We start from the raw sequence: 23,472 nt of genomic DNA on the forward strand, positions 1-23,472 counted from the left end.
GATCATAAGATACATTTTTATTCTTTTTAAATTGTGGTCCACCACCTTTTTGTAAGCACTATCAGAGTAAGTGCACTGTAAACAACATACCAGTAAAACAGTGGTTCCCAGCCTGGTATTCATGTACTCCAAGGGACACTCAACAGGACCTTTAGGGGTACTTGAAAAAGAATGGAATAATGGCAGAAAAAGGCAGGTCGTGCTCCAGAATGCCTTGCAAGGCAGGAAAGCCCCACCAATAGTTGGCTGTGAAAGCTCCACCAATAGCTAGTTTTTGGTCATCAATTCGTGTATGAACCAGTGATTGAAAACCAGCGCAGTAAAAAAGCTGAAACATAATATGGAAAGTGATCAATCACCCAGAATTTCTCAGCACACTTCTGGTGCAAAACAGTGCAAAGGCAGAGTCTTCTGTTCCTCAAACAGATAAAAAGGGAGAACACTGTGATGAATACATGAAGTCTGGGTTTTCATATGGAGGAGATGAGGGCTTGTATTATTAATTACAAACAGTTTGCTAATATGAAGGGTACATTTGTTAATATTTATGGAAATGGGCTGCCAAGCGATATGCAAGTGAAAAGGATTGGGAACCACTGCAGGAGAACCATGAATCAAATCCACCTTTAAGGTGTCTGGTGTGTTAAGCCATAAGCTCTACGCACAGCACACAACCCATAACTGGGAGTGTGCAATTCAATTCACAGCAGATAGATGGGGCTGCATATATTTGCAACCCTTTTTACTCAGAAGTAGACCCACTTCGTTCCATGGGTGTTATTCTTAAATAATGGTGCATTGAATTGTAGCCTGGGACTTTGCTTCAGATGGAAAGGGGATCCCATCCTGGTGTTGGAAAAAGGAAAAAAAAAAAAAAAAGACTTCTGCCAAATGCATGCATTTGTAAAAAGCAACCAGGTTGCAACAGCAAAAGGGAACAGAGGAGAATAAAAGGTTAACATTGTCTGGAATTTCCCAGGAAAGTCACTATAGCAACTAAGGAGGTGCTTGCCTGAGCTTGGAAACTTTTCAGAGTTGAAAGGCTCTGCTCTCTGATTGACCTGGAGATCAGGCGAAGTGATAATTGGAGCTTGATTACTTGGCAAAAATTTCATACACTATAAGTATCTAGTAGACATGCAGAGGACTGTGCTGTTAATCTGGGGTGGAGTCACAAAAAAGACACCAATTTAATTAGTTAAATTTGATGTTGTGGGGGGACTACAAACTCTTCTTTGCACTGGGTAGCAAATGGGTTAGCTACGCCACTGCTCCAGAGTATAAAATTTCATAGGATGGACTGAAGAACTGCATTTTCCAGGCCTTCATGCACCTAGGACACCACCATTGCAGGGAAGGGAGAGGGAGGTGTTGCTCAGAGACCTTCAGAGATACCTTACCATTGCCCTTAAAGTAAATGACTCCTTAGTATAAGTATCAGGTGTCCTGGAGACTACATATTCCCTGGACTCTTTGCTTCAGGGATGCTATCATGAGCATGCTCAGCAGCGTATCACGCACCAGAAGTCTTTGGACATATAGTCTCCAGGGCACCCAAAGTCCTTACAAAGGACTTGGGTATCCCGGAAAACTTTATTTCTGTGCCAGGAATCTTGTGCCAGAGATTCTAATACTAGAGCATTCAAGATAGCAGGAATGGAGGAAAAAACAGGATCTTCACAGAATGGTCTCCTGTGAGACTTTGCAGCAGCTGCTACCATCAGATGCCTCCACAAAAGGCAAAGTTAGGGCAAAAATGGGATAAATGATTTACTAGAGACAGATAACAGAAAATCAGGACTGTCCCCCATACATAGGGAAAGTTGGAGCATGCGAGTCTGCCAAAATTCAGTTCTATTTTGACTTGCAGGTCTTCACTGCAGTTCCAAAGCTGGGCTTCTACCCAAGTGAATATACTAGTCACCATGAATTGCTCCCTGCAGCTCAGGGGTTTTCTGGAGGACATCAAAAGTCCATCTGGATGTAAGAGAGGATCTGCTGCTTGGACAGAAGCTCTCTTCTCATTAAAGATAATTTTGCAGTATTCAAATCCTGTTCCAAGTTGAGACCAAATAGGAAAAGAGATTGTTTTGGAAAATAGTACATACATTAGATATGCCCTTCTTAACAGTACTTTTCTAGTCTTGAATGTTCAGAAACTTTGGGCCCAGTCCTAATGGCTCATAGTGCTGGCGCTGAGCTCCAGCACTTGGAGTCATAAATGTGTCATAAAGCATGCTTACAGCATTGTGGGAGGAGGGAGAAACAGCTGGCACAGATTCAAGTAGCCCCATTGCGGGGCCTACATCCTTACTTAGGTGTAGGGAACGAATGTCCCCTTCCCTCCAGGAGACTTCTGGCGGCCTCTGCAGGGCCACTGGATACAGCAGTAGCCATTTTTGGCACCACTGCACCTGTCGGTGCTGGCACCCATAGAAGCGGGATGCCCAAGTGGTCAAATTAAAACCCTCTTGGGTTTTAGTACCTATCATTGTTTGAAAATCCTCTCTGAAACCAGGTCTCTCCCCCTGACTTTGAACTCACTATCCTCTGCTTCCAATGCTTGTTTTTACTTGAGAGTGAAATATAATGTGTATATTAATATTTACAGTCATTTTAGGATAGTTATAAATGTGTACTACAACATAATTTAAGGTTACAGTCTGTTTGCAAGAGCCTAGTCCCCATCTAACAAAAGTCCATGCTGAGCCCCTGAATTGATCAGGGGAAATTAGATCAGGGAGGGGTGTTTAGCCCTTTCCCCATGCTTCACTGCCTGATGAATGTAGGACATGACACCTGACTATGCCTGGTGGCACAGAGATACAGACTCATGAACGTGAGAATGGAGCCAGTAGCAAAACTCTTGAAAAAACAAGCAGAAAATAGCCTGCCCTGCTCCTTGATTGTCTAGTCCCAGAGAAAGAGGTGAAAACTCCCAAACTTCAAATTAAACTTGATCCCATACACAGTGGATTGGGGTGGTATTGTACCCCAATAGGAAGGTCACCTTCTTCCTATATAGCCACTTTAGTGTCCAATCAGTGCTTTGGTTGGGCAATCTGGGGTAAAAAATTACCACCTGAACATGCCATGTCTCTTGTGTCCTCTGTGTGTGTGTAGATGCTTGTAAAATGTGCTGGAGGGTGCTTGTGGGGGGGATATGTTCAGTATTTCGGTCTGACCCTATTTCAGTGATGCTAGAAAGCAAAACATCCCACAAATGAGTGCATAGAGGGAAGCAGTTTTGGGCAACGCTAGTAGAAACCCAGCCATTTTGAGATCAGCGATGGTAAAAGTTGTATGGTGTTAAGTGCAATTTGCCCAAGCCTCCTGTGGCATAACTGTTCCCGCAGCAACTATTGCATCATCCATAAGGAACCATAGAGTCCCATTCTTCTCTGCCATTCAGGAACTAATCCAGTGTGGTGCTTTCAGGGACGGCAGCCTTCCACATCCCAAAACTCCAACATCCGTTTTGAGATCAAGGGCGGATTTCAATATTTTGCCACAGCTTTCCCTGCTGGATGTCAAACAGTATAATAGGGGTCAAAACAGCAAGCAGAAATGCTTTCAAGGAAATGACTCTCTTTTATGACATTCCCTCAGGTGCAGAATATTTTTGACACTCTATGTTTCCCTCATGGGACTGGAATTTATCATGGCAACAAACCCCTTCAAAACTTATCTTATTACAGTCACTTGCTGCTTCTTTAGTTCTGAAGAACTGTTTTGTAGAGATGACCAACTGAACTGTTTCTTTTGAAAGACCAAACCTGAAGGAAAGTTTACAGGGAGCTCTACAAAGCGTTGTACTTTGTTATTCAGATGAAAACCTGTGTAGATAGTTCCCTGCTTTCATTATCAAGGGTGTTTGTTGACGATATTCCTGACTGCTGAAGATATCCTCCTGGATATTTAAAAAGCAGAACAAGCCCCAAACCTTCTGATTTTCACAGTCACAAAGGATGTGATCCTGTTATGTGTGCACAAGTCCCTTAAGTCCATTGAAACTTATGCAGATGGAACTGGATGTCGATTTGTAGCCTGAAAGAAGTGCTGCACCTCTTGATTTACTGTCTGCAGCCATAGTAAGATTGCTTTGGAAACCGTCAGTAAATGTTGTAATTTTACTTCAAAACTGCTACAGAGAAAGGAGTACAACTTACCTTTTTGGATGACTGCTGCTTTCTAGTTTTTGTTCTACGCTCTGGTTTGGATGGATCTGCAATAACCATGGAGAAATTTTCTCAAAATGGTTACTGAAAGTGCCATCCTGAGCACTCTGAGCTGGTGCAAGTTCCTTCCGCTAGCCCAGTACTGTTGCTGTAAGGCTCATTGTACCTCCTCCAGAGTTGGCTGGGCCAGCGCAAGTACATGTGCCAGCCTGTGGAGGCTGCATTCAGGCAGGGAGGCTGCCTCCCAAAAGAGGTAAAGTTTCTTACCTTACACCATGTTTGTTAACAAGGTCCTTGGAGGAAAAGTTGGATACAGATATTATAATATATGTAACCTTTTGTTTAGTAGATGAGCATGTAGCAGTCCTTGCACACAGTCATATATGTGCAGTCATCTAGGTTTTGCTTCTATATTTCTTCATCTCCTCTAAAATAGAACTTTTGCACTTGCTGCAGTTGGGAGATAAGTTTCTAGTTATCATAGTGTATATGTATTTCTGACATGGTAAATATATGTGGCAAAAAAGCATGTGGCGTTTGTATTAACTGTTTCCCCAACTTCTCTTTCCTTCTACTATACATGTTTTTAAAGGCCCTGAAGTCTGGAACACATGAGGCTTGTGCAATAGTCACAACAAGCATCTTTGCATAGCATGCACTACACCCTGAAATCTTCTACTATTGATGAATATTCTGCACCTGTCCCATCACAGTTACCATCTTTCAGCATTTCGCTAGTCCTTTTGAGTGAGAGCACAATCCTGAGCGCTCTCTGGGCCAGCGCATGTCTGTTGCACCAGCCAAATACTGTTCTAAATGTGCCGTAAGGCATGTCTGTTATGACTTGTGAGTAGGCTGGGCTGGTGCAAGGAAGCACACTGGAACAAGGAGGACAGATCTGACCTCAGTGCTGATGGAAAGGGGTAAAGCACACTGGCCTCCCTATGCTGGTGTGGGGGTTTGGGGAGGGCAGGGGAGGGTGGAATGGGGACATCTCAGGGCAGGAGGAGGATGGGCAGTGAGCAGTTCAGTGGGCGGACTGGCCCCAGGAGGGGGGGCAATACCAGGATCCAGCATTTAGGATCCCCCCTCCTGAGCAGTCTGACCTTTCACCGGGCCACTGATTTTGGTGGCACAGATCCAAGTAGTCCCATTGGGGCAGCTGCCACACATCATGGGGTAGGGGAAATTAATTCCCCTTTCTCCGAGTTGTGTGACAGCCAACCCCAGCTCTGTGCTGGATATGGGGCAGGCCAGCTGGCCTGCCTGTTCCAGTGCAGGTTAGGATCAGGCTGCCTGTGAGTGGGAGAGAGGGAGAGAGGTGTGACTTAGCAACCATAGTAGTAATTCCTAACCATATTCAGGTATGCTTCCTTTGTCAGGTTAGTATGCTTCCTTATCTTTCCTCCTCCAACCCCATCCCATCAGCAAAACTGCCTGCTGCTGGTTGAGGATTAGTCATGGGACTGATCTTCAAAAACAAGGTGTGCTGCACACCTGAAAAGACAGGGTGGTAGAGGTGGGAATCTACTGTGGGTGTACCTCTAGATCATGTACAGAAGGTCAGGGGTGACCATACTTTTGATCCTGTTTAATGACTTTTGGAATTTTCACCCATGAGACACTGTAAGGGGTTCTGTAATACTGACTTTTGGTCTTTAGTTAGTGGACTGGGACACAAAATGGGTCATGTAGTAGCCTAAGCTGGGTTGCAACACCACCATAATGTCTTGTTTAAGGGTTTAAAAAAGAATAAAAATATGGGGTAGAATGAGAGAAAAGGAGAAAGTAAGAGAAAGAGGGGAGGGAAGAAGATAAACAGAAAGGAGAAAGATGGATATATGTTATTAAAAAACTATAATAAGTATAAAGTTCTAGCAGGGTTGAAAACTGAATTGGGCGTCAGTTCTGCAGAAGGTGAAGACCACTGATGTAGACATTCTTGGAAGCTTGGAGGCACAATGGAGAATTATCTCTAGGCAAATGACTCCACATTCATTTATCATTCCACTGAAAACTCTTAGCCCCAGCAAGACCTCCATTTGCCTGAAGATTAACATCCACAAGGTCGCCAGTTCGAGGCCACCGGCACCGTGCGACCTTGAAGCAGCTGGCAAGCTGCAGCTGAGCTGTTCCATCTGCTCGGAGCGTGGGAGGATGGAGGCCAGAATGTTAAACCAGATCGGAGTGTAACAGCTTGAATGTGGTGGTTCTTGAAAGAGAGAACCTTCTTTCAATTTGTAAAAATCCCTGCGTGGATTTAATAAGCCTGCCTGTGTAAACCGCCTTGAATAAAGTCTTGAATAAAGACCAAGAAAGGCGGTATATAAATACTGTATATTATTATTATGGCATCAGCTACTACCTGTGGCTGCACTTTCTTGACAGCAATTGGAGTTGCATTGGTCCCGGAGCATGGATACCTCTCTCTCCAGCATCTCAATCCGGCTCAGCAGCTCCTGTATGTCCCGGGAAGAGGCAGTGCACTTGCAAGACTGCTTGGGAAGGTTTATCCTATGGGTGAAGGTGACCTGGCTCTCACTGTCTGCAGTTTGCTCGGTGTATTCTGTCATCCGGTCGTCTTCCGAACTCACCTCCGGGTCAGATGAAGTCTCTAGGGATGTGGAGCAGAGGCTGTCCAGAGGAACATTAATGTTGTATATATGACTGAAGACCATAGGCTGCTCTTTGCTAGGTGATGTGTAATTGGCAAAACTGCCTTCCTCACTGGCAAGCTGTCTTTTGACTCTCTCTGTTATAACTTCTAGTCGGCACTCAAAGGGTCTAAAAATGGATCCCAGCAGCATTAAGTTGAGGCCAACAAGAATGTTCCTTAGAACTACGTTTTCACCATCAGCTCCCATTTTCTTGAGAAGGACTGGAAGCTTCTACGCCAGTTTTTGACAGCAGAGTGCTGAGACAGCCTGAAACAAAGAACAGAAGGTGTATTTATGATACCAGAATATGAAGTAGCTCCTATGGGAATCTGATGAAATATTAGTAGTGGAGAATTGAGAATGAAGGTTCAGATTCCAATTATGAAAAGAACTAGCATAAATTTCCGTTCCAATTACAACTAGGCTAGGAGAATGAAAAAACAACCAAATGGATGTATCTGAGTAGTTTATTACCACTGCTACAACTACTGTTGCTGTTTTACTACTAATGACTTACTGATCTGCATAGTGCCTGACAATGACAATCTTGTCACAGAAATCCTGTGAAGCAGGTCGAACAGAGATGCTTCCTATAAAATGTCTATCAGGTTGTTCAACTGGAGGACCTTGATGAAATCCATCCCTCTGAGTGATGTCAACTGTTCTCCCAGTTGACAGTAGCCATCTATGGAGGACTGATTGAGGCTTTGACACCACTATCTGATCAAAGTGGTCATCTGATTTTTTTCCCCCTAGACAAGCTAAACATAGCTGCATGGCTAATTTCAGTGCAAAGCTGCAGTGATTGAATAGGGTTAAAATTTAAGCAGTAAAAAAAAATCCAGTGAAAGAGCACTGAGATAGCCCAGATGCTTGGTGTTTGTGTTGGATGCTGAAGTTCAAATGGTATCAAGACAGCTCTGTATTCTTGTGATGATCAAAACAAATCAATTCAAATGTTTGTTCTGATTGACCACCTTTCACCATATGATAAAAAATGCCAACTAGAGTTTGAGCATATCCAGTATACAAATATAGAAGTAGGCTCATTATTAACGCACCAAACATGCTTTCAACCAATTATGAACAAAGGAAGAACTGGGTGACTGGACAAAATTAAAGGAGATCTAAAGCTTCTGAATTATATTATGGGCAAATGGTTAAATCCTATCAGAATGAAGTTGCAACTAGGACTGAGCTGAATTGTCTGGAGTGTACATTTTTAGCATAGCAATTATGGGACATGAAAAAGTGTCTTTTAGAGAATCCGAAATACTCATATATCCCAGTGTATCGTGTTTTGCACCTCTTTGCCCCTAGACACTGCCCTAGTAGCTGCTTTGTGCCATTTAAATTTTTTTTCTGCCAACTATTTGATCACAAAGCCAACCTAATGATGCAGTGTGACACCACATAGCCATTCTAATTTGGTTACATGATGACTGAGGGCAAAAAAAGCTTTAACACAACTCCCATGCTGAATGGTGTGGGAGAAAAAGAGCACCCTGCAGAATGAGGGACAGTCTGCAGAACTCACAAGTTCCTAAATTTAAAAGCATTGGGTCCAAAGGCTGCACAGCAGGTTCAATTGGAACATTCTCTAGGGAGGGCCTCCAAAAATTTTATCAGGGAGTGCAAAGTTTTGTTTGGGCCCCTTCCCAAAGGGGGATGGGATGAAACAGAGCAGGGGAGGGTGGTGACAGAGGTGGGCAGAACACAGGAGGGGAGGGGGCAAAACAGGGCAGGGGGTGGGTGGTGACTGCTGGAAAAATCTTTGGAATCAAGTCTTCTGGGCTTCCCAATGTAGTGCCCAGGTCTACCTTCCCGAGCAGTGTTGGCAGCTAGAAACAGTAATATGGAAAATCAAACGCACCCCTAAATCTGTCTCAAATCTTTTAATATAGAAAATCTCTGCAGAAAATTAGCATCATCATATTTAGGCTCACACTACAATGGAAAGTGTCCTGTTTGCACCAAAACTTGCAGCCGTATCCCCGCAGCTCTCCCTCAGCTCCTATACACTCTTTCATGGTCAGTGGAGCCACAAACCAAAGAGCTACTGTAGCAGACCAGTTTCCTCCCAGATCTGACACTGTCTTAAGTTGTGTCATTGTATGCATTCCTTGTCCCAGCACATATGGCTTTCGGTAGCAGCCGCCGCCGCAGAACCAACATCCTATGCAGGCAGTGAGTTCAGGTGAGATAGGAAAATATAAGATCCCAGGAAATTTCTGGGCCCCCTTCTTGGCTCCTGGGCCTTCTTTTTGACCCTGGGCCTGGGTATAAATTACCCCCTTTAGGGCACAATCCTAACCCCTTATGTCAGTGCTTTCCAGCACTGGCATAGCAGTGCCAATGGGGCATGTGCTGCATCCTGCAGTTGGGTGTCACTCACAGAGGCCGCTTCGAAGTAAGGGAATGTTCGTTCCCTGACCTCAGAGCTGCATTGCCCTTATGTCAGTGCTGGAAAGCTCTGACATAAGGGGTTAGGATTGCGCCATTTCTCTCCTCTGCTAGACCCTGCACAAGGGGGCAGCTCTATGGCTGAGAATCTTGTGCTCTGAAGCTTCTTAAGTGAATGATATTTCACCTTCCGGCTTAAGATGTAGAGCCTTACAAGGGAACAACTTGATCGCGTGGGTGATGTGTTAACAAGGAAGAGAATGCAGGTTCTTGCTGCTAATGTTTAAGGCCTGGTTTTCACTGAGGTGGTAAACTGGTTTCTTGGGTGCCCACCTTTGGACTGTAGGTGGTGCTCATTTGCCTCCATCCAAAATGTTCCCTGCAACTTGAAAACAAGCATCTTGGAGAGATGGTGGGGCAAGAACCATTCTCCCTGACTTCTAGTTTTCCAGATGAAGACAATTTTTTTGAATTGAGGAATATTCAATTATGTGGATTCCTATTCAGTTGTGTCCCCAGACACAAACTCACCTTCTCAGTGAAAACTACAGCCAAGTTTTGGACTTAGAGGCAGAATTGGATGTTGAATCCTCTTCCCCATGGCAGCCTGCTGGGTGTTTTACCTCAGCTTGCACCTTATGCAGACTTAAGGAATATGCAGTCTCCAAGGCTTGCTTTTCCCACTTAAAGTCACTATCCGAGATATCTGGTGCATCAAGAAGCTAGGTTATGACTGGTGACAGGTCTCTCTTCAGGGTCTGGTGCACCAGACCTGGAATGGAAGGACAATGGATCAATTGGGGGGGGGGCCTCACTCGAAGAAATACCCCCTTTCTAGAGCTTTCTTTCTCTTTCTTAGATCTTTCATTAGACCCTCCTTTTTAGTGACACAATCCCTCCATCCTCTTTAAACCAAGGCTATTTGTGTTATCGAACACATAATCATTCTTTCCCTGCTTATTCTGCCCTCCATTTCTATTTAATACCTCCCCTGATCTTTAGATTGTAAACTCCCCAGAAAAGCAACCTGTAATCTTGTTGTTACTCTGTAAAATATCATGCATGTTAATGGCAATAAATAAATAATAGTGAAAACAAAGATAATTAGCACTAAGATAAGTAGCATGGCTTTCTGGGAAAGCATCTGGAGTTACAATCAGCCCCAAGGGCTGTTTTCTGTATTACCGTTTAATGCCATTTCTTGGATAGCACCCTGTGAATCAGTTCTGTTGGTTTGTGCGTTTCCCCAGGTCTTGTTTGTGTCTTACGAAGGGGCCCTGACACTTTTTAATCTTAGGTGGCTGATATTTTAATGAAATGGAACAAATGAACTCTTCCCCACTCCCCCCATAGTTAAAGTTATATTCTACATACTTATATTAATCAGCACTGAAGAAGGAAGAAAATGAAGGGATGAAAAGGTGGGTTGCGGTTGTTTGTTCCAAGTAGCAATGCACTATTACCTCAGACTGTATAATGTTCCCTGGAAATGCAGAGTGTGTTTGATCGAGGGCTCTTACAGCACAAGCCACTGCATTAAATATCATTAAATTACACTGCACAATATTAGGTTTATTTACGTTTGTGCTCAGAACACACAAATATTGCTTGTTAAAAGTCATTTCAACCCCCACCTGCACACAGAATTATGTGGTAAAGTGTCTTTATTTGCAACTGGGCAACTTTCCATTTTGGTATTGATTTGCAGCCGCCGGGTGGTAAATCCAAGCACCGTGGGCCAAATTCATCCTGGTAGGAAAGCTCTTCCCTTCAGTGTAGTTACACCAGAGCTAGAATGAGACCTGCAGGCTGGGCTTTTTAGTTTTGTTTTTTGCTGGAAAGGCTGTGCATTGATCAGCATTTCACTCTAATGCCTTTGCTTTTAAGAATTGCAGCAAAACGTGGCACAGACTTTGTGCCCAGCAGATAGGCTGAGTTGTGATGTTGAGCCAAAGGATTCTCATTATTCCTAGCTCAGCGCAGGGGTCAACTTGACTGCCTATTGCTTACCTGCTGCCAGGAAATTTGTCTTGCATTTAGTTTTCATTGGAACACTCATTTATGGAAGGAAAGCAGTTCTTTTGAAGAAATGTAGTTCAGCAATTGCTGTTGAATTTATTGGGGGGTTTTTTCTGGAGTAATTTCATCCAGTAGTACTTTAGCAGCAGCTAGCTATTGGCTTCTGTTTTGATAGCTTGCTGTAATTATTCTGGCGTTAATTTTTCTGCTTTTGTATGGGTTTTTCCTCTACTGTGCTTCATGCTAGGGGTGCTTATCACCTACTCCACCACAGTGAGTAAGGTATAATGTTCAGTTGAAATGGGGTTGGCTTCTTGCCCCCAGCAAACAGTAACTCCATTCATCAATGGGAGGGCTCAAAAGAGTGAAAGTGCTCAGACATTAAGAGTGAAGTCAATTGAGTTTTGGAAGCCCAATTTGGGTTGTTTTTTCTCCACTTAGTTTGTTTTCTGATTGACTATGCAGCATTCATGGTATTATCAGTTTGGCACCCTAGCCTTACAGTTTGGGGTGACACCGGGGTTTATCCTATGCCCCATGCTTTTTAACAGCTACATGAAACAGCTGGGGCAGATCATCCAGGGATTTGGAGAGGGGTGCCACCAATATGTGGATGACACCCAACTCTCTCTCCTTGCCATCCTGCTCCGAGGAAGTCCTGGGTGCTGTGGGGTGGGGTGGAAGTCCAGATCCAGTTAGGGACTGGATGAAAGCCAATAAGTTGAAACTGAATCCTGAAAAGACAGAGTTTCTCCTAGTCAAGAAGTCCTCAGTAAAGGTACGGACAGCCCAAACCTGAGCTGCCCAGTGTGCAGCCAAAATGGCATCCTAAGTGTGTCAGGAAGCCACCGCCAGCTCCTTGGGGGGAGGGGACATTCATCACAGAAGAGGACCCATATCTGAGCTCCGCCAGTTCCGCCTCTCCCACCCCACTCCGCTTGCCACACCTTCCCCTGCCTTCTGCCCACCCTGGAATGCCTCCTCCCCACCTTCCCCCACCCCATCTTAGCTCTCCGCCACCCAGAGTTCACATAAACGGGAGCTGGCCCAGCTTGGGCTAGTTTGCCAACTGAGACCATATTTGACTTGTTTGGATCTGGCTAAGGTGACGCATGCTTTAGTAACTTCAAGACTGAACTCCTCAACGCACTTTCTGTGGGGCCACTCTCTAAAACAGTTCAGAAGCTGCAATTAGTGCAGTATGTGGCAGCTTGGGTGGTTATGGGGGCTAGACGATATGACTCGGCTGAACCACTACTTCAGCAGTTACACTGACTGCTCGTTTGTTTGTGGTCCCAATTCAAAACAGTTCAGAATCAGTCCCAAAACAATTCAGTGCAGTCCCACTCTAAAACAGTTCAGAAACTGCAATTAGTGTAGGATGCAGCAGCTTGGGTGATTATGGGAGCTAGATAATATGACTCAGCTGGACCACTGCTTCAGCAGCTACACTAGCTGCTCATTTGCTTGTGGCCCCAATTCAAAGTGCTAGCTCTAACCTTTAAGGCCCTCCATGATCTGGATCTAGGCTATCTGAAAGCCATACATTCCAGCCTGCCCTCTTAGGTCATCTGAACGGGCTCTTTTACAAGTGCCACCTCTGTCCCAAGTGAGAGAGGTAGCAGCTCAGGCGCAAGGCTTCTCTGTAGTGGCACCACAACCAGGGATGGGAAAACACAGTGCAGTGCGACTCAAGTCGAGTCGAGTCACCACCCCCCTGCAACTTGACTCAAAAATGAGTCATAATGGGGGCACTTTCTAAGTCGCCAAGTCACCCTTCACAACTTGATAAGACTCAAGTTAAGTCGCTCTGCCCCATTTTAAAAGCCCACTGTGGCTCAGTGGAGGAAAACAGAGCTGCTGCCAGGCTGTATGCATGCTTTCGGGTTCCCTTTCAACTCTCCCATGCTGTTCCTGCCCACCCAAATGTCTGGCAGCAGCACAGAACACGCCAACCCCTTCCCTTCCCCTGCAATCCCACCCCAGCAACAACGAAGGAAACCCCTCTTCACTTCACGGGCATGGCAGGGAGCGAGAGTGCATCCCAGCTCGGCCAGGCGGGAGGGCATGGGGACAGTGCAAGCTGAGCAAGTGAGAAAAGGCCTGCTGCGGCTCCGTGGAGGGAAATGGGACTGCACCGAGCAGTATGCATGTCTCAGTGTTCCTTATAATCAGCATAATATGGGCTATACATTGTTTCTCAAGTGGTATGATGGCCTAGACCTAGACAAGGGCTCTCTCCCACACGCCAGATCCAGAGTTTGGAGAAAGTCGTCCCCCCCCCCCCCCGTGAGCAGTGCTTACCATTCTGCCGCAGCGCTGTGTACTTTCCAACTGGATCTCTGCACAGGGACGTCTGCCTGAGCAGCCTGCTGGGATAACAGATGCAACTGCCCAGAGCATCCCTGTGCAAAGACTGGGTTGAAAAATAAGTGGTGCTGTGGTGGAACGGTAAGCACCGCTTGGGGAAGGGACACAGCAATCTCCAAACTGTGGCTTAGACCAGAGGTTCCCAAAGTGTGCAACATGGCACTCTGGGGTGCCACAGCACACTTACAGAAGTGCCATGGGATGTACCTGGGGGTCCCTCCTACCAGCTTTCTTGGGTACCTCTATCTTGGATAGTGTGAGATCTTGTGAAATTTGGATGCTGCCATCTTGAATCATGTGAGGTTTCACACATTCCAAGATGGCAATGCATGGCTGAACTGGGAAGAAGAGGCTGCAGGGGCACTGTGACTACAGAAGGTTTGGGAACCACAGGCCTGGACATTAACATATGCTCCTAGGAAATGTCTCAGTTGGCCTGCTGAGTTTGATTTTAATTCTTGGCTTACCCTTGGCTTTAATTCTGTCCCCCCCCCCTCCACTCCTGGTCATTATGCTTGCTATGTGATTCCGTTCAGGCTCAGACTGGTGGCAATGTGATGCAGGAAACATAGCCTCACTCTGAATTGACTTCATTTTTCTGCAATGATGTAATTATGTGGCCAAATCTGATCAGCTAAGTGACAATCAGTATTCCCAGAAAGAAGCCTTAAAACAATTTTTCCCCAAAGCACCAGCTGTTTAGGACTGCAAATTGGCAAAAAACAGCAGCAAAGAAGATAAACAGGATGGGGGGGAAGCACTATTAGTTATGCTGACTAATGTCCCATTGATTTCAATGGGTGCCTAGTTATGGCTACCTTTCTTTGAATACAACCATCCAAGTCAGCAGCATTGTTCCTTTAATGCTCTTTCTCTGTGTATGTTTAGCACCGCTGGTGAAACTAACACAGATAATAAAATCATAATTAATGCTAAATGACTACTGGGTAGTAGTGGCAGGGACACTTTCTATGGAAGTTTTTGTAGTAAAAATAATTAGTAGAGTGCAAGTCTGCCAGCATTCTTTAACTGTGCATTTTTATAGAAAGTCCATAAGATTCTTTGGATATAGGAATTTAATTAGATATTGCTAAAGTTAGGCCCCAAACACATTCTAATTTGTTCTTTGTGTTGGCACTGAGCATGCCAAAAGCACAAGGGCACCCCTTGAGTTTGCACTCATGGCAGCAAGTAAGAAGTGAGGTGGCATGGATCAATGGCAGAGAATATATATGCAGGAGATCCCTCAGGGTAGACCTCTGCCTGAGATCAGGGAGAGCACTGACAGTTCAAATGGAAACTACTGTGCTACATGGATCCATGGTCTGAAATGATAAGGCAGCTGCTAGAGGAGACAAGGGCTCTCTCAAATCATATTTTGTTGTTATTATTGTAGTTCTCAGGTGAGCCATGGAGATATTTCAGAATTAGTGCATTTGTGCAAATGCAAATATTTATAGATGTTTGTGCTCTGTTCTTGTACTATCACCAATATGGTGTGTGTGTGTGTGTGTGTGTGTGTGTGTGTGTGTCTAAAATAATAACTAGAGGCTTGGTAACCAGGGGTAGCATCACGGGTTGGCATCTTCAGACAACTGCCAAGGCCCTGTGTACTGGAAGTGCACTGCCTCTTGCTCCCTAGGCATATTTGTAGCTCTCCTTCACTGCTGACACTGTTACCTACTCACTAACTAACCATCTTCATCTCCCTAAGTAGTTTGGAGGGGGGGCATCAGAGGTTGGCAATGTTGTTGAGCATTGGTGAGGGTCTGAGCCCACTGATCTCTGAACCCCCAGTGCTGGTGGCAGTGATAGCTCCCAATGTGCTGCTGCCAGGGGGCAGGTGGAGATGCCATGGGTGCTCAGTCAGGGCTTTACCCTAGGGCCACCCAATAAATAGGTGATGTTTTCATATTGACATTTCTTGGGACAGCAGGTCCAACCCCCCTTCATTGCTACTGCTAGTGCTCCTCCTAATTGGCCAAGGGGATGGGGATGATGGTTGGGCTGGAGTTGCCAGATCTCCCAATGTTCAGGTTGAGATAAGAGATACACCTTGACTCCTTAGGAGTGATGTTTGGCAGATTCAGAGATATGTATTGATAGGGCTGTCTATTGGTACAGGGCAGTAGGTGATTAGGGACAAAGGGACAATCAGGAACAAAGTCTGGCAGTACAAGACCGGTTAGAAGTGAACCCTGATGAGTATTTAGCAGGGGGAGAGTACAATTGCTCTTCACCCCAGCATAGCATTCTGCCCACCCCCCAGTGGCAATGTGCTGGTGTTTCCCTTGTGTGTTTTTAGATCATGAGCCCACTTGAAACAGGGAGACACCTTTCTCCCCTTTTTTGTTTTTCTATGTAAATCCCTTTGTTGACATTTTTTCCCCACTTGAACAGCAATATATACATAATATTAACTAATAAAGGACTACACCAATAGCAAATGCTGAAGTCAAGCAATATGATTCACGTACAGTATGATTTTACACATACAGTGCACAATGTGCTTTTACAATATTTTTCTCATTCTTTTGAGTGGTAAAGAAGTATAAAGATAAGTCCCAAAGTAAATAGCATGCTCCTTTGGTTCTAGGCTCTCACTCTGGAATCACACTCCTTGGCCTGGAGACTGAACCTTGAAACTCTGAATTAAGCACTAACAGCCCTAGCTTAAGCCCTGGCTTAAGTGGACCAGGGATGAGTATTTATTTACAAATTTATACTCCACTATCTCCCTCCTGGAATTCAAAGCAAATAGGGCCTGGAGTCATCAGGAAGAAAGGGGGAACCATTGTGAAGGAGGGTTTTTAGAATTGCCCCCACTGGTTTCCAACTCTGATTGCCTGCCTGCCCACAAGCCAAATTTGCATTCTCAATAAGGTATAGCCTCTAGTGCTCCTGATGAGTGGATATATGGAGGGAAGCAGTTCTAGGGACATCAATAGACCACTACAACCTCAGAAAGCAGCCATTAGAGTTTAGTCATAGGCAGAGTTACATAGTATCAAGTGAGTTTGTTTGTTCAGTCTCCTGTAGCATAATTTTACAACACTTCCAGCAGCAGATATATAGCCCTCAGTACTAAAAAAATAAAAATAAAAATTGGACTCTGATATAGTAAAATAGGCTTCCAATGGACATCTGAAAAAATGAAAGAGAGTTATTGTAAAATCAAATATACTATATTATTTATTTAAAAGTTTTATGCCCCAATTTTCCCAATGGCCCAAGGCAGTTCATAATGCTAAAATGACAACAAGCAGTAAAATACACCCCTTCCATGACAGAAAGCAGCAGTGTAAAACCATCCAAAATGAACTAGCAGTCCACAGTTGACACAGTCCAAGTGTGACACAGGAGACTATACTGAGAAATAATTTATGGCTTTGTAACAGTTACCACAAGTCTTCCAAATTCTATCCTCTGTTGGTGTTCCCCAGAACGACTCTCTCCTTTCACCAACTCATGGAACTATGGTAAGGGCATGAGGTAGACTGAGGTGGTCACCACAGCTGACAGTATAGTGGAGGTTGTCACCTCCATCTATCCACCTGTCTCCACCCCTGCTCCTCCTTCTGCTCCCAAGATTAAAAAAAGGAAGATATAAGAACATAAGAACAGCCCTGCTGGATCAATCCATAGGCCCATCGAGTCCAGCTTCCTGTATCTCACAGCGGCCCACCAAATGCCTCAGGGAGCACACAAGACAACAAGAGACCTGCATCCTGGTGCCTTCCCTTGCATCTAGCATTCTGATGTAGCCCATTTCTAAAATCAGGAGGTTGCACGTACACATCATGGCTTGTAATCCGTAATGAATTTTTCCTCCAGAAACTTGTCCAATCCCCTTTTCAAGGCATCTAGACCAGATGCTATCACCACATGCTGTGGCAAGGAGTTCCACAGACCAACTACACACCGAGTAAAGAAATATTTTCTTTTGTCTGTCCTAACTCTTGCAACACTCAATTTTAGTGGATGTCCCCTGGTTCTGGTGTTTTGTGAGAGTGTAAAGAGCATCTCTCTAGCCACTCTGTCCATCCCCTGCATAATTTTGTATGTCTCAATCATGTCCCCCTCAGGTGCCTTTTCTAGGCTGAAGAGGTCCAAACGCTATAGCTTTTCCCCATAAGAAAGGTGCCCCAGCCCAGTAATCATTTTAGTCGCTCTCTTTTGCACCTTTTCCATTTCCACTATGTCCTTTTTCAGATGTGGTGACCAGAGCTGGACACAATACTCCAGGTGTGGCCTTACCATTGATTTGTACAACGGCATTATAATATTAGCCGTTTTGTTCTCAATACCTTTTCTAATGATCCCAAGCATAGAATTGGCCTTCTTTACTGCCGCTGTACATTGGGTTTGCACTTCCATCGAGCTGTTCACCACCATCCCAAGGTCCCTCTCCTGATATGTCTCAGACAGCCTAGAACCCATTAGCCTATATGTGAAGTTTTGATTTTTTGCTCCAGTGTGCATTACTTTACATTTACTAACATTGAAACACATCTGCCATTTTGCTGCCATTCTCCCAGTTTGGAGAGATCCTTCTGGAGCTCCTCACAATCGCTTCTGGTCTTTGCCACTCGGAAAAGTTTGGTGTCGTCTGCAAACTTAGCCACCTCACTGCTCAACCCTGTCTCCGGGTCATTTATGAACAGGTTGAGAAGCACCAGTCCCAGGACAGATCCTTGGGGCACACTGCTTTTCACCTCTCTCCATTGTGAAAATTGTCCGTTGACACCCACTCTCTCTTTCCTGGTCTTCAACCAGTTCCCAATCTATAAGAGAACATGCCCTCTTATTCCCTGACTGTGGAGTTTTCTCAGTAGCCTTTGGTGAGAGACTGTGTTGAACGCCTTCTGAAAGTCCAGATATATAATGTTGAGTGGAGATGAGTGGAGCAGGACTGCCAACCATCCAGGACCTGTCAGGGACCTCCAGGAATAAATATCCATCCTCAGGTTGACAGCTGAAAGCAAACCTGGAGATATTAACAGGGCCTCCAGGAATTTCTGACATTACATCTTCTTGGGCAAAACATTTCCAGGAGTAGTTTCAGTCAGAGTTGGCAACTTAAACAGAAGGGGAAGTGTGGAGGAGAGGCAAGTGGAGGAGAGGGATAGATTCAGGAAATGCAGTCTCAGTGTCATGTGTGAAAACAAACACCCTCAGATTATTGGTTTCCAGAATTGGAATAGCTCATGTGGGGACATTGCCAGAAATGCCTACAGGACTGCCCCAGATTATTTTACTGAGAACCCATTGGTAGCTCCATACCTACCAAGAGGAAAAAAATTACTCCCATTGATTTTTACAGATGGGCCCTCTTTACTTGTGGGTTCAGAACCTGTGGATTTGACTCAGTGAAGGTTCAGAACCCATACTGGAGAGCCTAACTTGACCCCCCAGGTGCAACAGGAAGGCACTTTGGGTGACATCCAGAGGTCAGGTGAGGGTCCGGACCTGCAAATTTGGCTATCTGCGGTTTCGAGAATCATGGGGTTTCCCATGTGTGGAGGGCTGACTGTATTTAACAATTATGGCGAATTCTCCTTACCCACTGATTCTAATCACAGGAACTGAACCCCATTTTTCTCATAGGATCAATCCTTCAGTAACCATGGTTGCTGTTACCGCAAGGTTTTCCAGTAACATCACCCCTGTGGTTGACTATCTAATACCAGTATTGTGCCATCTGCTGTATAGGTAAGTGAAGTGACTTGGGCCTGGTCAAAAAGGCTCACATTCCAAGCTGAGATGAACAGAACAAAAATCCACAAAGAGACAGAGCACGATAAGAGAATGAAACAATTCTCGTGGAGCTAAAATAGATGTTAAGCATGCGTCTCTTCTTATTATGCTACTGTTGTGATCTAGCATCAATTTGCAGACCCTGCACTCTGTCTAGTGCAAATGGGGAGCCTTCAGGGCCACTAACTGTCATGTTGACTTTCACTGGTGTCATTTGTCTACAGGGATGTAATTGAGAGATTACCATTCTGCAACAAAAGGGAAGGAACTGCAACTGCACACATAAAAGAGAAATACCTCTGCTCCTTAGTCAGACTGACTGGGAGGGAGGGATGCTCGAAGCTACAATTTGATGAGGAATGCAGAGCACCAATTAAGGTTAAAATGAAACATGGGGTGACAATTAAACATGTGTGAACTCTTCAGAACTCGCCTCCGACTAGCCGGGAAATGATCTGAGCTTTTCCCACCTAAAATGGGAAGAAATCAGATAAATGGCCAAGTCAATCTGACAGCTTAGAGAAGTTCTCCACCCACTTCCTGCCAACCTCTCCATCTCTTTCCCCACCTTTACCATCCTCCATCTCATCATTGGGAGGCAGGAGAAGCAGCAGGAACTGCTGCTGCTGTGGTTCCTCAAGAGTATCAGAGAGGCTTTTCTTTCTTTCCACCTCCCATCAGCCTGGCTCCATGGCATTGTGCCAAGTGCAAAGATATAAATCTGTACCATGTGGTAACTGGGAGTCTTTTTTCCTCCTTCCACCCACTGATGCCCTGATATATTGCTTTGCAGCACACTAGTGTGAAGGGCAATGGCCTGTGGGGTTTAGAGTATTCCCGTGGGCTTGTGTTGCTCTGTAGAGAAGCATGTCAGACTGACAACATGAGGGAAGGAAAATGCCTCCCAACCCCTGTGTGGCACACCTGCCACCACTTTTCACCTGGCTTGCCAGGGTGATGGGGAGGAGGAAGAAGAGCATCTTTCGTCCCCTTGCAGCACCAGGGGACTGCCCTAACTACAAGGCAGCTCAGAGGTAAGGGAACAAATTTCCCTTATCTTGAGGAGCCCATTGTGACTCCCCCCTCCTGGGGGCAGTGCACTCCTATCAGCATCAGCACTGAAAAGTTGGATAGGATTGGACCATCAGTGGGACTTACTTTTGAGTAGACATGCATAGGATTGGGCTGTTAGTCTTTTCACCCCATGAGGAAAGGTAAAAGTACTCATGTTACCCTCATGGTATAAGAGCTGCAACAGTATTTGTTCATTGTTTAAAAAATTTATATCTCACTTTTCCTAAAAGATCAAAGCAGCTTACAATACAAAACACATAAAGTATTGCCTAAAACCTGTATGACTCCTTCCCATGCCATGAAGCTCTCAGTTACATGGGATGAGGCTATGCTGTAACCTGGCCCCACATCAGCACTGCCCTGTTTCCAGAGAGGTGCTGCAATTTCCAGCAGAGAAGTGGTGAGAGGAAGGCACTTAACCTTCCCTCACTTGCCACTTTTCTGATCCACTGCTCTCCCACCAGCCCAGGTTCCAGACCGATTTGCAACAGGATCTTCTCAGGACATTTGCCCTCATTTCTCCACACTCTTGTATCATCACATTCCTCGCTCCTGCCTTGCTCTTATTCTCTTTTCCTTGCTCTCTTTTCCCACTCTCTCTGCCTCCCCTAAACCCTCTATGGGCACATCTCCTCATCTGGTCAAAGGCTGGCAGCTGCAGCTTCACTGCTCCTCCTAATCCTGATTGATGCCTGGTAGTGACATAACAGCCAGGTGTCATGTCATTCCAGAGACAGCCACACCATCCTACTCCTGCTTATGTGATGAGTGCAGGCTTAGGGGCTTGAAGGGCTCAGAGCCTGAAACTGTAATAAATCCAAAATTCAGTGGGTCTGGGAATAGATATGAGCCAGTTGCTTAGAGTCAACTAGATGTGACAGCCACTTGTTTAATTTTGTCTTGTGTGTAAATTTGTTTGGGTGAGTAACCCTTGGGAGAAAAGGAAGTAAAGAGTTGAGTCACGAGTGGCATCAGGAGTTGGCCAGGGTGTGCTCTGGCCAAGGGCCCACGGTCATCAGGGGGCCCACCAGACTGAGCTGACCTCTGAACTTCAGCATTGGTGGCAGTGGCAGTGTCTGATACACCATCAGGGTGCAGGTAGGGTGCCATTGCCAATGCTGCACTCATTCAGCTCACTCATTTAGACCAAAATCAGAATGTTTTGATCTGATTAAATCAGAATTCCCCTCCCTATTTCATTCAAGATTGGGGCAGAAACATTATTGAATAAATGAGGATGCGGCTGTCACATCCAATCTGATCCTTAGCAATTGACCTATGCTCTCTTTTCCTTTTTCTGGCTGCTTACACTGACGAGGGGCGTGAGGTGCAATATAGGAACTGCACACTTGGCCATGGAGCAGAGAAGCAGAGCAAACAGGGAAATACTCCCCAGTTGAGTATGGTGGGGAGAAAGAGTTCCCCTCCTGTGGTATGGTAGCAGGAAGCTGCAAGGACACAAGAGTAGACTTTCCAACCCTCTCAGTCATTAAGGCTTCCCCCTTGCCGATACAGATGGGAGACAGGTATCAGAACACACTGTTCAGCAGTGACAGTGTGAAATTGCCTTGTATAATTCATAACTGTTTTTTGTACCTTGCACCAGCTTTTTCATTCCCCTTGGGAAATGAAGCATCTTCCTCTCCCCCAGCCTTCTGCATTAAAACAGCTGTTTACTAGCTTCTTACTGTTTGTGAAACTACAACACTCCTGAAAACACGCTGAACAGTTGTTCGGCAATGTCTTCCACACTTACGAAGTCATTATCTTAAATTTTCTGAGAAATTACTGATGTACTTTGTCTTCCTCCTTAAATGGGGAGTAATGCCTGCTGCTTGAAGTGACATCTGGCTGCCATCACCACCTCTACTCCATATGAAAGCATATTTCTGTTCAGTGCAAATTTGTATACCAGAGGTCTTTGGTTAGAGGAGTGGGCAGCCTGGGTTGCAAGTGACTTATGCTCTAATTCAGAGTGTTCTGATGGCTCACATATTTTGAGATCTCATAGTATTAAAGTGCTGAACCATGAATTTGGGAAGGTTTTGTGTAGATTTGTCCACCAAACCCCATGATGTGACTGCATTTCTTTACTTGTTACAAACTCTCTCTCTCTCTCTCTCTCTCAGGATATCTAGACAAGTAATATTCAAATGTTTCATATCTAGGACCAGCTTTTGATATCAACCTTCAATACGGGACCCACTTTTAATGTTTTCACTGCAAATGAGGGCCAGATAAAAAGCTTCCATGGGCCCTTGGGCCTTATCTTGACACCCCTGGTCTAGGGAGCCTCTGAGTTGTTTTCTGATGCCAAGCTTTCCATATTACCTTTTCTACCCCATAACAGCTGATGGCTCCAAACATATCACACTAAGGGCGCATTCCTAACCCCTTATGTCAGTGCTTTCCAGCACTGGGACATTTTGCCAATGGGACATTTTGCCAGTGGGACATGTGCTGCATCCTGCAGGTGGGTGTCACTCATGGAGGCCTCCTCAAAGTAAGGGAACATTTGTTCCCTTACCTCAGAGCTGCATTGCCCTTATGTCAATGCTGGAAAGCACTGACATAAGGGGTTAGGATTGCACCTTAACTCTAGGAGGTCTGCCCAGCTAGCAGGAGGTGGGAGTGTATCAGGGACTCATTAGCAGTCACTGCCTGAGAGGCTGGAAAGGTGTAGAGAGTGTGACAACCTGCTCTTTGGCCTTTCCCTGCCTGCCTTTTTTTATGCTGCCATGTAAGGTGCTAGATGGCAACCATGGCTCTGAGTCAGCTGAGCAGAGAAAGTACAACACTTCAAAGCCATCCTCATGCACTGCAAGGATTATAGACTTCAGCTTAGATGTGTGAATATGAAATTCCCCTTGCTTGTCTCTCAAGGGAGCTGAACGCTTCTTTCGTTCAATAAGAACACAAGCGTCTCTTTCTTTTTTGGAAGAGCAAACAGAGATCGACCAGCTAAGGAAATGAGAAAGTGAGAGTGTGTGCGTATGGAAAGATGGGCGGATAAA

At 45.1% G+C, this 23,472-nt stretch overlaps 1 protein-coding gene across 1 annotated transcript in view; it reads right to left on the reverse strand.

Moving 5' to 3' along the window:
- TNR (tenascin R) overlaps positions 1-7,042 on the reverse strand; it is a 127,708-nt gene extending 120,666 nt beyond the window's left edge. The window contains exon 1 of the mRNA XM_066623118.1: positions 6,544-7,042. Coding sequence (XP_066479215.1) covers positions 6,544-7,042 — 499 coding nt within the window. The remainder of the gene's footprint in view (positions 1-6,543) is intronic.
- Positions 7,043-23,472: the final 16,430 nt, after the last annotated feature.

This window comes from Tiliqua scincoides, chromosome 4 (assembly GCF_035046505.1).
Source record: "Tiliqua scincoides isolate rTilSci1 chromosome 4, rTilSci1.hap2, whole genome shotgun sequence".
Lineage (NCBI taxonomy): Eukaryota > Metazoa > Chordata > Lepidosauria > Squamata > Scincidae > Tiliqua > Tiliqua scincoides.